The sequence below is a fragment of the Heliangelus exortis genome, chromosome Z (assembly GCF_036169615.1).
Source record: "Heliangelus exortis chromosome Z, bHelExo1.hap1, whole genome shotgun sequence".
NCBI lineage: Eukaryota > Metazoa > Chordata > Aves > Apodiformes > Trochilidae > Heliangelus > Heliangelus exortis.
In genome coordinates this window covers 10191614-10208495 of record NC_092454.1, presented here as the reverse complement: position 1 = coordinate 10208495, position 16882 = coordinate 10191614, and the positions used below count along the sequence as shown (strand labels likewise).

General features: G+C 58.0%; 1 protein-coding gene across 3 annotated transcripts; it reads right to left on the bottom strand.

The window, feature by feature from the left end:
• Nucleotides 1–280: 280 nt before the first annotated feature.
• Nucleotides 281–16830, bottom strand: DNAJB5 (DnaJ heat shock protein family (Hsp40) member B5). 3 transcript variants are annotated; one of them, XM_071730378.1, is made up of 4 exons: nucleotides 16750–16830; nucleotides 9546–9790; nucleotides 6867–7465; nucleotides 281–2470 (listed from the first exon to the last, which is right to left on the bottom strand). In XM_071730378.1, exons 2-4 carry the CDS (start codon nucleotides 9754–9756, stop codon nucleotides 2237–2239), a joined length of 1044 nt encoding a protein of 347 aa, XP_071586479.1. In that variant the 5' UTR covers nucleotides 9757–9790; nucleotides 16750–16830; the 3' UTR covers nucleotides 281–2236. The 3 variants fall into 3 exon arrangements, with proteins under 3 accessions (XP_071586479.1, XP_071586480.1, XP_071586478.1); XM_071730379.1 differs by lacking the exon at nucleotides 16750–16830 and adding an exon at nucleotides 9896–10094; XM_071730377.1 differs by lacking the exon at nucleotides 16750–16830 and adding an exon at nucleotides 9864–10091.
• Nucleotides 16831–16882: the final 52 nt, after the last annotated feature.

Sequence of the window (16882 nt, the reverse complement as noted above, 5' to 3'; positions counted from 1 at the left end):
GCCAATGCCACTCGTGGAGGGTAAAGTCCACTTTCTGTGACCAAGAGAGTCACATATTTGTCCCCATCCCCTCATTATCAGTCCCTGAAAGTCCTGTGCACCAAGTAGACAAACCAAACAGATCTTCATCTTCCCCTTCCTCAAGGTCCCTGGGCCCCAGGCCCATTGTTCTCTTCACTACCACCCCTGGAGGTCCCAGGATGACCCCACTACCCCGTCCCCCATTGCCTGCATCAGCAACAGCCCCGCATCTCCCGTCACAACACGCGCCAGGGAAATGTATTTTTCAAAATATTTTATTTCTTACTTTAGTCTCTCAATACTGACATTAAAAAAAAAAAAAAAAAAAAAAAAAAAAGGAAAAAAGAAATTAACAAAACAACCCCACTATAAAACATTCAGGTCTCATTGAAACCGAGAAAAACAAAGCAGCTTGCATCTGCACGCTGGCCTGTCTTCTCGCTCATGGTGTCCACCAGGTTTTCTCTGCGTCGCGCTCCACAGGGACTGGCAGAGGGAACCAGCAGCATTCCCTTGCCGGCCAAATCAGGCAATTAATTAAGCAGTGCCTAATGGCTCTCCTCACCTCGTATGACACACTGTAACAGCTCTACACCCAGCCCTGACAGACAGCCCCCGCCCCAGAAGAAACGCGCACACACACACCCTTGCTTCGAGTTATTTTTCTTCAAGAAAAAGGAAACCCAGGAGAGGGGGAATATTGTGGCAGGGTTTTTCTGGGAGGTGCTGTGGTCTAAGAGGAGACATACAAAGCCAGGTCAAACGCGCCTCCCGCTCCGTAGGAGCCCTTTCCCGGGAAAAATAAAAGCTGGCACGAGGCAGAGTGGGCTGAGAAAGGTTAAGAAATATAAAAATTCTCCTGATGGAAATCCAAAGGTTTTAAAAAAATACAGCATTTGAAAACAAAGCCACCAAGCAGACTGCCTCATGCGCCTTCCAACTCCATCCCGACGCTCAGAAATAATCTCCTGAATGGATCATCCCTGTAGAAAAATATATACACGCACTGTTCTCTTCTTACTAAAGACCCTAAGGTTGAACTCAAACACTAGTGAAACCCACAGCTCTGCTCACGCTTGGCTCTGCTTTTGCACCCTGACTTGTGCTACACGCACATCCCCTGCGACGGGCTCGATGTTCATCTGTCTGAACCATCTCCCCTCGCCAAAAAAAAAAGTCAGGGTGCACCACCCCAGGAACCCCAAAGCGGGCAGAGAAAAAAAACCCTTAAGGAGTTTTACCTAACGAGCTCTATATATACGTATTTAAAGAAAAAGCAGCAATGCAAACTCAACACATCTGAACATGAAAGCTCCGCCCTGGGCTTTCCCCCCTCCTCCTGCTGCCTGGGGCTCTGCGGGCAGCTGCTGCCCCTGGGCACGGCCCCGGGCAGGGGCAGGAGGCTGAACGGGACCATCCCCATGTGCTCCGTCATTTGGCACAGCCGAGGTTCGGTTGTAGGCTTGGCACAGGAGAGCGGACCACGGTCGGACTCTGTACCGTGGTCCCAGGTGAGAAACAGTCCGGCTACAGGGGGATGGCCACGGCGGGAGGGAGCCATGGGCACCACAGGATAGCCGGGATCCCCATCAGCAGCAAGTATCAAAGAGGGGAAGAGAAAAACTCACAGCGGGGGGGGGGGGCTAGATCTTGTGGAGTCCTATTTACACTGCGCCGGACCCCGACAAGTCCAGCTTCTTGTGGGAAAAGTGGCCTGAACAGCAGGTGATGTAAAAAACCCACAACGTGACGTCCCCATCCCCCCCCGGGGCACAGAGCCCATGCTGCTCGCTTGTGCGAGATGGGAACACTGGACCTCCGGGGGGGGAGGGGGGGAATAAAAATTCTGGCAGCCAGGAGAGCTGTGATGGGCAGGAGCCTCCCTGCTGCTGGAGTAAAAACAGGCTAAGAGGGATGAAGGGGGAGAGGCATGGATAGGGGAGAGGGATGGGGAGGGAGAAGGATGGATGGGGAGAGAGATGGATGGGGGGGGGTGGGTCAGGCAGGTTTTGGGGGGAGGAAAGTGGTGTGAGGGTGTTGTGTTTTGTTGTTGGCTTTTTTTTTTTTGTTGGCTTTTTTTTTTTTTTTTTTTTTTTTTTTTTTTGTCTTTTTTTTTTTTGCAATTGAAAGTGCTGTGGCACCTCTGCTCCGTGTGAGCCAGGTGCTGCAGCACATGGGTTTGGAGTATTGCTGCTTGGAGGAGAGTCCCCGGGCTCTAGGAGCACGGGAGGTGCTGCTTGAGGATCAGTCTCGTCTGGGGAGCTATTCTGTCCGGGAAGCGGATTTTGAACTCCACGATCAAATCTCCTCTCTGGCTGGGGGCCTTGGGGAAGGGCAGCCCCTCCCCACGCAGTCTCTTCACTGTGCCTGGCTTGATGATGTCGTTGCAGGGCAGTGGGATCACCCGCCCGTCGATGGTGGGAATGTTCACGGTGCAGCCGCACAAGGCCTGGAGGGAGGAGAAGCAGGGACACGCTGTCACTTGGGGACACCTGGGGACACACGCGTCCCAAAGCTTCCCCACAGCCACACCCCAACACCTACCCCAACCCAGGTCTGCACTGGCTGATGCTCACCAGTGCCAGCCCAGTCTAACCACCACAAAGTGGGCTGGAGGAGCTGTGCAGAGATGCTCCAGGAGAGAGAGATGGTCCAGAAAAGGGAATGCTCCAGAACACAGGTACTCCAAAAACCAACCCTGGGAAAGGGATGCTCCAGAACACAGGTACTCCAAAAACCAACGCTGGGAAAGGGATGCTCCAGAACATAGCTACTCCAAAACCCAACCCTGGGAAAGGGATGCTCCAGCGCACAGGAACTCCAGAAACCTTGGGAAAGGGATGCTCCAGAACATGGGTGCTCCAGAAAAGCAGTGCTCTGGGAGAAGGGTGGCACAGGGCCTCCCCACCCCACCTCACGGGCTCCCCAGCAGCAAATTCCTGGACGCTCACAGCAACAGGAGAGGCTAAATTTAGCCCCTTTCCCTTGCTACCCAGCTGAGATCATCGGATGCCGCTGTGGTCCATCAGCTGCCGCCCTCTGGAGCTCTGTGCCGGGGGTTATCTATAGCACAGCTCACCTCCAGTCCCCTGCTACCAGCAGCCCACAAAAGGTTTTCTCTGGTGTGGGACAGTGCTGCAGCCATGGCACAGCACCCAGCTTTCCTGCGAGCCGGGGCCGGTCCCCATGGCAAAGCCAAAAGATGTTTTTTGTGGGTGCCACCCCCCCCCGTACCCCATCCCCTGGTAGCAGCCACAAGCCAGCAGGCATTAGCGAGGCACGTGATGCAGGAATGCAGCAAGAAATCCTTCTGTCCTTAAATAACTCAGACAGCTCTGGCATAAACGTGGGCAGGATTGTCTCCAGGCTTTTCGTCAAGGGCTGAGGGAGAAAATTGCGGAACGATGCTTCTGGAAGAGGGGGTGGGTTGCTGGGGGGGCAGCCTCCAGCTTCCCAGCAAGGGGGCTGGCACAGGCTTGCCCCTGTCAGCTGGATCCGAGGGGTCCAAGACCTCCTGTTGCCTTCCCTCCCAAAAAAACATCCTGTAAAAGGAGGGGAGGAAGATGTGACCTGATTTTTCCAGGGGGTTGAGGGGGAGTGCTCTGCATCCCACTCCCCAAGAAAAGCCTCCAGTGGCAAAGCAGCAACAGGCACCAGAGGAAACATCTCCTGTTTTCCTGCTGGCCACTGTCTTAGGGCCAATAGCTTCTGCAGGGCCTTGAGATCATGGCATGGCCTCTGCCAGACCCAGCTGAGGGGATCCAGTGAGCAGACAACAGGTGAGCTGGGGCCATCTCTCTGCACAGTTCATCTACACGGGGTGCCCTCCTGGAAAGTGTCTGCTCCAGGGATGATCTTTCCTGGCTATAAGCAGGATGCCCATCACCAGCACCATGAGAGCTGCTGGTGCTTGCCTGAGCTCCAGCAGGCTGGGGGAACCATAGGATGATCTCCCTACATCAGAGAGGGATGCAAGCAGGAGTGGGCAGTAACAGGGAAGGCAGATGGGATCTTAATGTTTCCTTCCTAGAGCCAAGACGCAAGAATCTTGAGACGATCGCTCCTCTGCCATATGTCCCTGTTTTTCCCTTTTTTCCTTGCCCAATTCTGCTGGCATTTGGGAAAATGGTTGCTGGAGCCAGGAACCAGCAACCACAGGAGCTGCCCCGCATCCTAGAAAGAGGCAGGGTTTATCCCTAGGGATGAAACCACCGCGGGGTTGTGCCGTGAGAGCAGAGCTGTATCTGGGTCAGTGTTGGGTCCTCCTCCACTCGCAGCAACGCCGCCGGTGCCGTCCCGGGCGGGGATGCTTGAGGAAGGTGACTCCAGGCAAAGGATGATGCAAAGCAGGTGGCTGCCCAGGGCAGCGTGGGGCAGGCAGCTGGGTGGGTGGCAGGCAGCTCCTCCTTAGAGCAGAACTGCTTCTCCCTCCCTCAGCCTCTCACTGATGTAATTTTAGGAAGGGACACTTCCCCGCCGGTCCCTGGGGAAGCCCTCAGATACCTCCAGCTCTGTAGCAGCCAGGTGGTAAATACCTAGCTGGTGGGACATTGCACCCAGCAGGGCTGGGACGGGGGTGAAGGGGCACTGTCTCCCCAGGGGGCTCTGTGGGATGGAGGAGGAGGAAGATGCTGTCCTGGGCACCCCTGGCCCAAGCAGCAGGTGCCCTGCTCCCCGTGGCACCAGGGTGGTGGTGAAGGGCCTCTGATATGACCACGGGTCAGATCAAAGCACCCAGCACCCACAGCTCTGCTTGTGCTGCTCCCACAGCAGCAGAAAAGGCAAAAACTCAAGCTAAAAAACACCAGACCTGCAAGGAGGAAGGGTATGAGGGGAGTGCCCAAGGCTACAGCCATAGGCTGAGGTGATGAAGAAGCTGTAATCCAACACAGGATGAGCTGGTGGCACATCCTGGCTGATGTCCTGGCATCTGCTCCTGCCACAGAACACTTCAGGTTCCTCTTCTCAGGGAAGATGAAAGCAGCAGAGCATCACCCTGCCCTGGCACACAGCAGGCTGGCAAGTTGCCCAAGGATGACCAGCACAGTGGGTCTGTGGTGGTAAGAACTGTGAGGATAAATAGCTTTGCTTAGCAGGAGGAGCTAGATTTGCTGAAGCCTTAGGCTGCAAGCTGTGGACTTTCACCTGGGTATGCTTTCAGCTGGGATAGAGCAGATTTTCTTCCTAGCACAGGAAGCTGCCAGTAGTTAAAACTCACTGCTCCCAGCAGTAAAGCCTCGTGGTGTGCCACTCCTTGGCTGGTGTGTGGATGCTTGGGCACCAGCTTCTCCTTCAGCAGTGTTTTGGGTGGACAGAGGGCCAGACAATCCAGCTTCAAGAGTCAAGGAATTTGCCTGGATCAACAATTTTCTGCTTTGTGGCTGTATGGTGCAGAGCCAGGGCCAGCTCACACAGCTTGCTCAGGCAGACCATGGCTGCCTGGCACTGCTGGGGCAGCATCGTGTGGGGGTGGAGCAGGTTTCTCTGCTTGCTGCTCGAAGGGCAGCTCCAGGCATGAGTCCCTCCAGCTGGAAGAGGCCATGGACTTCTGCCATAACATGGTCTGTCCATCAGCACAGACAGCTTGGGGTTAATTATACAGACAGGGGAATGCTCAGAAGGAAACATCTGAGATATGGCATGCACAGCTCCATAAATAAGGAAACCTGAGTATTTCTGGAGGGGCCAGGGGAGCCACTGCAGGAGTAAACCTCTTCACTTTGCAGCACAAAGTAAATTCAGCTCCTGAGTCTGCAGGTTAACTTCAGCTGAGTTTGCTCCAGGAGCACCCAGCTCTGCCTGACCCACGTGGCTGCCCCGTGCCCCCAGTACACTTGGCCACAGCCTCAGCTGGCCAACAGCTGTCACAGGAGCTTCCTGGCATGCTAGCACAATGACAAGCTCACATTTTCCTGCCTCAGGTCTGGCCCATTGGGCCTATTTCTATTACAAGCATTTAACAGAAATCTGTCTTCAGAAAGAAAAAAAAAATTAGAAAAAAAACCCATTAAAAAAAAAATCAGCTCATTAAGAAGACAGACAGCGTCTACAGTCTGAAAGGAACTGCAAATGGCAGCTGCCAAAAACGTCAATGTTAAAAGCAGCTGCCAGCTGGGATTTATTAAAAGGTAGTTATAGAGCAGCAGCAGTGAACAGCACATCTTGTACTGGGGTAACCTCCTCTTCCTCCCTACCTTCACCCAGCTTGCTGGCTCTGATGGATCCAGCCCTGCCGTGACCTCCAGGACTGGCATCTGGGGTGCCCTGGAGTTTGCTCACAGCCTGAGTGTTGCATGTATTTGGTCCTTTATCTAGGAAAGGCAGAATCATGGAAAATACCACCTTTCTTCACGTGACCCTGCTCTTTGTCAGTGGGGAAAGGCACCCAGTGCCATCCCAACCAGTCACAAAGCCACAGCAGGCTCAGCTATGAGAACAAGCAGGGACCAGACTCATGCCAGCCAGCTTGGGTTTTCCCTTGTTCCTAGAGAGGATTTGGGCTCTCCTCCTAATATGAATACCCTACACTAGAAGAGAATGACAAGACATATGGAAAAGGGAGAAAATGGGTAAACGCCACCTGTATTGGTTGAAGAAGCAAGGCACATTCAGCAGGGACCAGAGCACCCGTGTCCTACACCCACCATGGAGGTTGAGCACCCCTAATTCCAAGCACAAGGTGGCCTCTGCAGCTCCTCTCCACAGAGCTCTTTATTTGTGTCTCTCATGACCTACCTGGTCCTCCCTCATAGGTGCAGGACAAGGACCAACTCCCGTCTTGTCCCCATATGACATCACCCAGCACCACCTCCCATCCCACGGGATTTCCCATCCCCCATACCCACCTCTTTAAGACTGATGTTTGCTGTGTAGACCACGTTCGTCCCATCCCTCTTGAAGTGTGAGTGAGGCTTGTCCTTGAGGATGAAGACGATGTCAGCAGGGATGTTGTCTGGGGTGGCATCCCCTTCTTTGGGAAACGTGATTTTTGTTCCCTCTTTCCAACCCCGTTTGATGACAATGTTTAGGATCTTGTCCTCAGTCCTCATGGTCCGGCCATCAGCGTTCAGCCTTCTGCGTGTGATCTTCATCCTCTTGGTGGAGCCGTGGTAGATCTCTTCCAGGGACACCTTGAGCTCATGGATGACAGGTGGGTCTTGGACCTTCCTCCGTGTGTGCAGGGACTCTTGGTGCCGACGGTGAACTCCGTTGATGCCGTTGAAGCCAAAGCGTCCGAAGGCACTGAAAGGATCATCATCATCATCAATATCCAGGTCCTCCTGGTCGAACCCGTTGAACATCCGGGAGCGGCTGCTAGCGAAGAAGATGTCGAAAGGGTTGGAGCCCCCGAAGAAGGATGCAAAGGTGGCGTGGGGATCTCCATGGAAGGTGTAGTGGAAAGTATTCCCTGAGCCACCTGAGGAGCCACCTCCAGTTTTGAGACCTGGGAGAGAAGGGGGAAGAGGAGACGTGAGGGATCCCCACCAGCGGATGCCAAGCTGGGACCACACTTTCCAGGTGGGAATGCAACCCTGCCAGCATCTCCTAGGGGTGCAGGTCCCCTCCTCCAGCCCAGCCACTTGTGGAGAGTGAGGGCCAGGAAAGCATCACCTCAGCCCATGACACACAGTTCTCCTCTACACCCAGCAAACTCTGAACCCATCCAGGTTTTGCCCCACTGTCTCTACTGAATTGGCTCTCTCCACCCAGTTCATGGCTTTTTCACTCAAAACATCCTGACCAGCCCACCTCCATTTTTCCCTGTGGGCAGGCTCCCCAAAAAATCCCTGTCTCTTGGGCTCCAGCAGCATCATGTCCTGCAGGTAGGAACAGGTTTTGAGCTCAGAGACCATGACTCTGGGTGGCAGAGGAGGGGGACATCAGCAGACCTCCAGGTCAGCACATAGCTCCCTGCACCCAAGACTGCACAAAAGCCCAAATAAGCTCAAGGTCTGGACCTTCTGGCAACCATTCCTATGGGAAACTCCCTTGCCAGGTCCCAGGCTGAGCCCTACATCAGTGCAGCTACCCCAGATCCCAGGCAGCTGAAACACACGTGTGACAAGCAGTCCCCCCCAGGAGGCTGCCTGTGACCAGGGGATGCACAGGAAGGGTTAAGCCAAGGCTGTCTCAGGAGCTATTTTCAGGACACTGGTGATAGAGAAGGGCTATTTCTGACAGGCTGTCCCTCCTGCCAGCCCCTGCAGCAGGAGGGGGACAAGCAGAGAGCAGGCAAGTTTCAGGGTCTTTTTCTGATGGATGAAATTAATATTCTCGGGGGGAGGGGGGAAGGGGCAGAAGGGGCTTTCATTTCACCTTGCACACTGCAGAAGCCCCTCAAAATCCCCAGGATTTTATTGCTCAAAAAAAACCCCAATTGAAATAAATTAAATTACATTTAAAAAAAAAATTTAAATGGCATGTGATGGGAAATGAAAGGTGTAGGGGTCTGTGGAGTGGGGCTGGTCTGCTGTTGTCGGAGCAAGAAGAGGGATGCTCTTGGCTCCCTCTTTAACTTGCTCTTATTTTAGCTGTCAAACCCCCAGCGAGGCCCCGTCCATCACAGCCAGGAGGTTTCACCTTTAATCCCGTGACGCCAGCCCCAGCCGGGTCCGATTTCAGGCGTCAGCTCCAGGGGGGAAAGGCTGATTCCCCACCGGAGACAGCCCCTCCTCCTTTTACAGAGCTGCACGCCCGGCGCATCCATCACACAGCCCTGACACAGACGAGGGATGGAAAAATTAACCCATCGCTGGTTAATTGTGTGCCGGGGGGTGGCTGGTCGGGGGATGCACCTGCGGGAGGCGCTGACTCTTTTCCACCCGGCAGCCTGCTCCTGCCAGACCTGCTCTTTTAAGCACCCAAGCCCTGGGCTGATTAATGCCGATGCTATTCAGTGCTCTCCTCGAATGGGGTTGTGCTCTTCCATCTTCGACTAATAAGGCTGCCTGTGGTGGAGTGGCTCTCCTCCTCCTCCTCCGTGCCAACCACCAGACAACAGCAGCCGCTTGGTTTCAAAACAAGGACCTATTACTTAAATTGGGAAAAGCTTTGAATGCTCTATGTCAGCCCGTCCCCGGGAGGACAGTGGGACCAGTGCCCAAAGGAGGGGGGAGGGTGCGGGGGGATAGGGGGAATGTGGGCAGAAGCAGTGCTTCTCTGTTTAGGATATTCAGGTCAATTAAAGGGTTGATAAAAAATTGCCACAGGTATGACCTGGGAGGTGAGCTCCTTCCTATTCCATTGTCTCTGCCTGGGGCTTGGGGTGGAGGGCAGGGAAGAGCCTGGCAATCCCCAGGAAGCAGGGTGGTGGGTTGGGAAAGCAGAGCAGACCAGGAAGGAGCAGCTTGAGAAGCTGTTTTTGGCACCCACAGAGCCTAAAGTCACCCTCATCCTGTGGCTACCAGCCCTGTTTTAGGAGCAGGCATGGACCACAGGGACACCCTGTGGGAGGGTGAAAATGCTCCCTCCTGGATAAAAACCCCCCACCCCTGCCTCCAAGTGGGCAGAGCTCACCCTCTTACCTTCCTCCCCATACTGGTCGTACACAGCTCGTTTCTTGGGGTCACTCAGGACATCATAAGCCTCTGCAATCTCCTTGAACTTCTCCTCAGCGTTGGGGTCTTTGTTCTTGTCGGGGTGGTACTTCAGGGCCATTTTCCGATAGGCTTTCTTGATTTCATCCTCATTGGCCCCAGTCTGGATGCCCAGAATCTTGTAATAGTCCTTCCCCATCACAGCGACGCTGCCGGGAGCCGTGTACTTATTCCTGAAAGGAGAGAGAGAGCTTTCTGTAAGGAGAGCACGGCCCTGGGGCAGCCAGGGAGGGGACAGCCACCCACTTATCCCGGAGCCGATGCTCCCTGCGTCCCACCGGCCAGCAGCAGCACCACAGCCGGCTCCAGTCCACGCTTTCCACCAAGAGGTCAGAGACCCGGTACCAGGACGTGTCCTGGCTCCGATTTTAACCCCCCAAACCCCGGAGCAGGAAGAGGGAGACTCATGTCTGAGGCTGGTGGGGGGAGGGAGGGAGAGAGAGAGAGAGAGAGCCCAAGCTGGGGCACGGGGTTATTATAGGGGATATGGCACCGCTAACGTCAGGCTGGGACCGTGTGTCCCCTCCCCAAGCCAGGAGGGCTGAGCCATGTCCAAATGTAGCCACTGGACTGTGTCTGTTCCCCCCTCAGGGTCCTCTCCCAGCCGGGGACCTGAGCCCGGGAGATGAGAGCAGTTTTTTGTAGCTTGGAAGCAGCGTCGGGGACCGCGCTGCCGCCTTCACCTTAAAGGAACTTCAAGCATTTTGTTCCTGAAAGCAATTGGCATTCAGGCTGGAGATAAGCACCTCCGGAGTGTCAGAGCTGTAATTTGTATTTAGCGAAGAGAGATCGGAGCCGTTAGACAGAAACATCTTGTGCTGGTAGGAGGGCTTTTTTTATTTTTTTGCTTTAAAAAAAAACAAAAAAAAGAAATCCAACCGAAAAAAAAACCACCCTGAACCCAACACTTTCTAGCCTGACTTACACTCCCCGAGAGACTTTAACTACATCTCTCAGAGAGCCAGAAACGCAGGGCTTGCTCCCCCCTGTCCTGCGGGGGCTGAGCCCGGGGCCATGCCTTACTAAGGGATGGAAAACCTTGGTGCTGAAACCCAAGGGAGGGATGTGGAGAACCTGAAAGCAGACAGAAAATTTCTGCATGGGCTGTGAGCCTTTGCCCTGTATCTATCCTTCACCGTCACACAAGCCACCAGATGTCCCCCCTGTCCCGACTCTCTCCCTGTGGTCTGAGAGGGACCCAGCCCCCCCAGCCCCCACCCCCCCATTCTGCCACAGCAGCTCAGAGGAGGATGGCTGCCATCCATCCCAAGCACCCAAGGATTGCCTGGGGTCATGCCCTGGGCCACAACCCCTCTGCAGAGGGGTAGCTGTGATGGGGTGGGGGCTTGGAAATCAGCCACTTCGAGTAGGACCACCTGCTTCTGCTCTTTCTTGCCTCAGCCATGGAGCAGGAGCTTTTTGGGGGAGGGGGGACTAAGGCAGACAAAGCACCTCTGAAGGACAAGTTAAGGGGAGGTGGGGACACCCACAAACACGTGAGGCAGCCCATGGTGGGGGACAGAAGAGGTGGGAGAAGGTCCCCGGGGGTGTGAAGAGCATCCGCAGCAGTCTCCCACGGCAGCTCTTGGGTGCCAGCACGTTCCTGTACCAGCTCCTGTGCGCTGGCACACAGCCCACGCAGGCACGGGGGGACACTCTGCCCCTCATGCCCACCCCCCACCTGCCCATCTGCCCTCCATGGGGGGCTGTGGGACACCCAGAGGTAAGCAACAGGTTGGGGGGCTGAGAGGGAACAAGCCAAGAGCCCTGCCAAAGGTCACCCTGATGCCTCCTGTCCCCACAGCAGCCTCCAGTGTGGGGCAGGAACTCCCCGGTGACAAAGACCAGGATCTGGACAGAGATTTAGCCCTTGTCTAGAAGTTGCCCACCTTCCCACAGCAAGGGTGAGCCAAGCTGAGCTGAAGTCACCCCCACTGCACCCCATACACAGGTGACAAACCTTCAGTTTGTCCCCCCCCTTGCTGGGACCACAGCACCCCGTTCTGACCCCATCCAGCTTGACCCAGCTGCACCACCAGAACCCCCTCACCTGTCCCAAACTCTATGGCACTCCCCATGAAAACACACCCCATCCCAGTGAAACGCTGCAGCCCCCACCCCGCAAGACCTCCGGTCTCGACCTCTAAGGGGTCTGTGGCCAGGGTGAGGATGCCCACCAGGGACCCCTTCATCTGAGTGGGGTAGGGGAGGAGGGGAGTTTCCCTACCGAGACGCCGTTTACCGTGCCGGTGAGGACCAGCTGCCGGCAGGTGACCCGGTGGGTTACGGAACGCTCCGGAGGCGACGCTCACATGCACGAGGGTGACGATGATGATGGTGGTAAAACACGACTCGGTCTCCCTCCCACCTCCCGGGGATCAGCTGCGCCTTGCCACCGCTCAGCTCCCCCTTCTGCTCAGTCATCCTCTCCTGCTTTCCCATTTAACCCCCTCGGGAGCGAGGCGGGGGGGGGGGGGGGAAGGGGGGAGGGGGGGAGGGAAAGGTGCCGCAGGGTGGGTTTCAGAGGGACGTTCAGAGATCCATTCCAGAATCGCCCACCCAACCTGGATGCCTGCTGCTAAGCCAGGGCCACCCGGCATTGAAGAAAACCACAAGCATCCCCCAGCCCCGCCAAGCCAGCCTAGCCTCTGTCCTCCTTCGTTTGCAACCACAGGCAGAGAAAAGAAATTAAATAAAAAATTAAATCTTTGTTCCGGCTCCGCACATGACATCAGCCCGTGAAACCGCTGGGCGAGCGCGCCAGCTGAATAGCGATCGTTTGACATAATCCCCGTGCCCTGCAGTCATCTAAGGGAACAAACCCACCCCGGGCAGAAGCACCGGGGAGGTTTTGTTGGTTTTTTGTTTTGGTTTCCCCCCCCCCCTCCTCCTCCGCCTCCCGACCCCATCTCGGGGTGCAAGGTCACCGCGGGACGCCCGGGAAACCGGCGAGCCCGAGAGGCGGAGATCCACTTACCGAAACTTTACGAACACATTCAGAGTCCACGCCGTCATTTTCAAGGGCTCGAATTTTATTTTAAACATCGCGGCTGTCCGCAGGCGCCGGCAGGTGCTGGGGGGCACCGGTGGATGGCATGGGGGTGGCCGGGAGGAAGGTGCCGGATCGTGCCGGGGGTGCCGCCGCTGCTGCTGCCGCCGCCAAGAGATGCTCGGCTGCCGAGCATCCCGCTGCGGCGCCTCCGGCACGCTCCTCGCCAGACTGGCAGCCAGGGTTGCGCTCCCCAGGTGGCTCCAAAAAGAATTTTGGTGGCGGTGGCTTCCCTTCCTGCCCTCCAACGGAACCGTTCGCCCAGCCAAAAATTTGCCTTTTAATCAGGTTTGTGGTTTTTTGTTTTTTTTTTCCCCAGGCTTTCTCTCTAAGCCGGTGGATTAAGACACCTCTGCCGCCAGCTCCCGCATCCTCCCTCAGCGCTGCTGCTGCTGCTGCTGAAGCCCCCACCCCGATCACCCCGTCCCCCGCGCTGCCCCCGCCGAGGAGCGCAGCCCCCCGAAACGGCTCTGCAGACACCCGGGGCTGTGCACCCACCGGGTGGCTCGGGAGAGAGGAAAGTAGGGCGGCGGCAAAAAAAAAAAAAAAAAAAAGTCACGTTCACCAATTTGCACCTCCCCGGCTTTCCCCCCCCCCAACCCCCCACCCCTTTGTCGGATGCGGTGGGGGTCCCGGTGTCCCTCTCCTCAGCCTCTCAGCAAGAAAAAGCTGCGACCACCGCGCTCCGACCCTGGATGGTGCCGCCGCCTGCTCCGAACCCGTCGGCACAAAACCTACTTCTGAGAAGTCACCTTCAGGCGCGCCAAGAAAGTCCAAAGCCGCCGCGTCCCGTCCCGTTGTGTCCCCCCATACCCCGCCTGTCACTGTCACTCGTGGGGAACATCCTCTCCGGAATGCCCCACGCCGAAATCAGGCAGCCCCAGCGGGACATCACCGGGTGGGTTCCGGCATCTCACCCTCACGGCTCAGCGCGATGCGGGGCAGCCCCCCGGGGACCCTGAGGGAATTTTGGGCTCCGCCGGCAAAGGTGTGGATGCGCGGGCCGGGTTCGTACCTCTCAGCGCGGCTCCAGAAGAGCAGGATGGCCGGCATGGTTCCGTCCTGTCCCTGCCTGACTGCTGGGGGGGTTCGGTCAGGGAGATGGAGGGGATCTGGGCGAGCCACCCGTGTGCCACCCGTGCCGGCTGGCAGCCGCAAGCAACCAGGCAGCAATGTCATGACTACCCGCAATGAATCATCCCCTCCCCGGGCCCCCACACGCACCGCCCGCCTCCCCCTCCCCAGCACAGCCCCACCGGGGTGCCGGCACCTGCGTGGGGTGGGGTGGCGATGGAAGGGGGGGTTGGGGGGAATTCACCCTCCCCCCTCACTGCCTCGCCCCCGCCTGGCGGCTGCCTCCTGCCTGAGAAGGGGCCCGGGACCCCCTGGATGTATCCCCATACGGGGGGTCCCACATTCGTCAGGACATGAAGTGCTGCCTCCTGCGTGGGGAGGGTGTCAGCGTCAGCCCCCTTCTCAGTCCCAGGACGGCATCTTCCCATGGGATGGGACCCCTTTCCAGCCCCACTGGGGTGCAGGAGGGGGTCGAGCCCCCCTCAATGTCTCTCCAGATAAGATCCCCTATTTCCAGCCCCATCGGGTGCTGGCTTCTGGGACGGGAAAGGGTCAAGTGTGTGTGTGTGTGTCCCAAAGCATCTTCCTCCCATGGAGTGACCCCCCCTTTCCAGAACCACCGGAGTGCTCATGCGAGTGTAGAGAAGGGCTCAAGCCCCCTCCCCAGCATCTCCCCATGGAGTGACCCCCCCTTTCCAGTCCCACCAGGATGCTCACGCTACTGTAGAGAGGGGGTCAAGCCCCCCTCAGAATCTCCCCATAGAGGGTCCCCTCTTCTCAGCACCCCTGGGGTGCTCACACTGCTGTGGGGATGGGGTTAAACCCCCCCACTACACCTCTCCCCCTGCTCCCTGTGCCCCCAGCCCAGCCCCAAGGGGGAGATGAGATCTGTGTGGGGACCCCAAGTGATGCCCCATTTAGGGGTGCCCCATTTGGGGGCTGGGTGAGGAACGGTGACCTCCATGGGAAGGACTTGACCCCCACTCTCCCACTGCTCCAGCCTCATGGAACCCACTGTCTGCCCCAAGAAGAAGGAGGGTTAACCCTTTCCTCCCTGTCACCAGCTTTCCCAGGAACACTGTCACCTGGACTGGGGACAGGGATTAACCCCTTCCTTGCTGGTCCCTCTGACCTTATTACTGTCACCTCAAGAGGGAAGGGGGGGTAACCAACTCTAGACCAGCCAGTTCAGCCCCACTGGGTTACACTGGTACCCCCAAAGGGATGGGTGGGGTTTAACCCTTTCCTAGTCACACCACACAGGTCCAACAGGGCACATTGTTCTCTTAATCCGGAAGGGACAGATGGGTTAACCCTCACCTCACCGACCTCTCCAGCCCCACAGGACTTTACTACAGCCCCAGGGAAGGGGACACTCGGGTGGTGGTGGGGGGTTAACCCCTTACTCTCATGCACTGTTACAACTGTGGGGGAGGGGAATCAACCCCTTCTTCCTACCCCCTTCAGACCCACCGGGACACCACGAGGGGCAATGAGCTCACACCTTAGCCTCCATTCCCCACACACAGAAAGGAAGAGGGCTAACCTGTTCCCCAACCCCACAGAGGCAAGCGATCACCCCATGGGGCAGGGGGACAAACCCCTCCGGATACATAGCAACACCCTGTCACCCCATGGGGCAGGGGACTTACTTACCCCTCCACCCCCATAGCAACACCCTGTCACCCCATGGGGTGGGGGGGCTGACCCCCCCGGCCCCATAGCAACACCCTGTCACCCCATGGGCACAGAGGCTGAGCCTGCGAGCCCCATAGCAACACCCTGTCACCCCATGGGGCGGGGGGACTGACCGCCCCAGTCTCATAGCAACACCCTGTAACCCCATGGGGTGGGGGGGACTGACCCCCCCAGTCTCATAGCAACACCCTGTAACCCCATGGGGTGGGGGGGGACTGACCGCCCCAGTCTCATAGCAACACCCTGTAACCCCATGGGGTGGGGGGGACTGACCGCCCCAGTCTCATAGCAACACCCTGTAACCCCATGGGGTGGGGGGGACTGACCCCCCCAGTCTCATAGCAACACCCTGTAACCCCATGGGGCGGGGGGACTGACCCCCGTGGCCCCATAGCAACACCCTGTCACCCCATGGGGTGGGGGGGGGCTGACCCCCCCAGCCCCATAGCAACACCCTGTCACCCCGTGGGGCAGGGGGACTGACCCCCCGCAGCCCCATAGCAACACCCTGTCACCCCATGGGGTGGGGGACTGACTCCCCTTGGCCTCATAGCAACACTCTGTCACCCCATGGGGTGCGGGGGACTGACCCTCCTCGGCCCCATAGCAACACTCTGCCACCCAATGGGCAGAGGGGCCGAACCTGCCAGCCCCATAAGCAACACCCTGTCACCCCATGGGGTGGGGGACTGACTCCCCTCGGCCCCATAGCAACACCCTGTCACCCCATGGGGCAGGGGGACTGACCCCCTCGGTCCCATACCAACACCCTGTCACCCTATGGGGTGGGGGGGACTGACCACCCCGGCCCCACAGCAACACCCTGTCACACCACGGGGTGGGGGGACTGACCCCCCCGGCCCCATAGCAACACCCTGTCACTCCATGGGCAGAGGGGCCGTGCCTGCCAGCCCCACAGAGACACTGTCACCCCACGGGGCTGAGGGACTGACTCCCCCCCCAGCCCCACAGGGACCACCTGTGGCCTCCGCTTGTCGGAGGGGCCGAGCCTGCCAGCCCCATAGCAACACCCCGTAAACCCACGGGTCCGGGGGACTGACACCCTGTCACCCTTACGGGGCCGAGGAAGCGACCTCCCCCAGCCCCACGGCGACACTGTCACCCCGCGGGACGGGGAGGGGGTGGGCTGGGGGCCCGATCCTGCCAGCCCCACAGGGACACCCGCTGACCCCACAGCGGTACCCTGTCACGGTGACTGACCCCCCCCCCGAGTCCCCCCGGGCGGGGTGCGTGGGGTGGCGGTGTGGGGCAGGGCGGTGGGGCAGGGCCGACACCACCCCCGGCACTCACCGCTCCCGCTGTCCCGGGGCGCCGCGCGCTGCCTCAGCCGCCCCCGCCCCCTCCCCCTGGCCCCCTCCTACCCTCCCCCTCCCTCCCTCCCTCCCTCCCTCCCGGCCGCCACGTCAGAGGGAGTCCCGCCCAC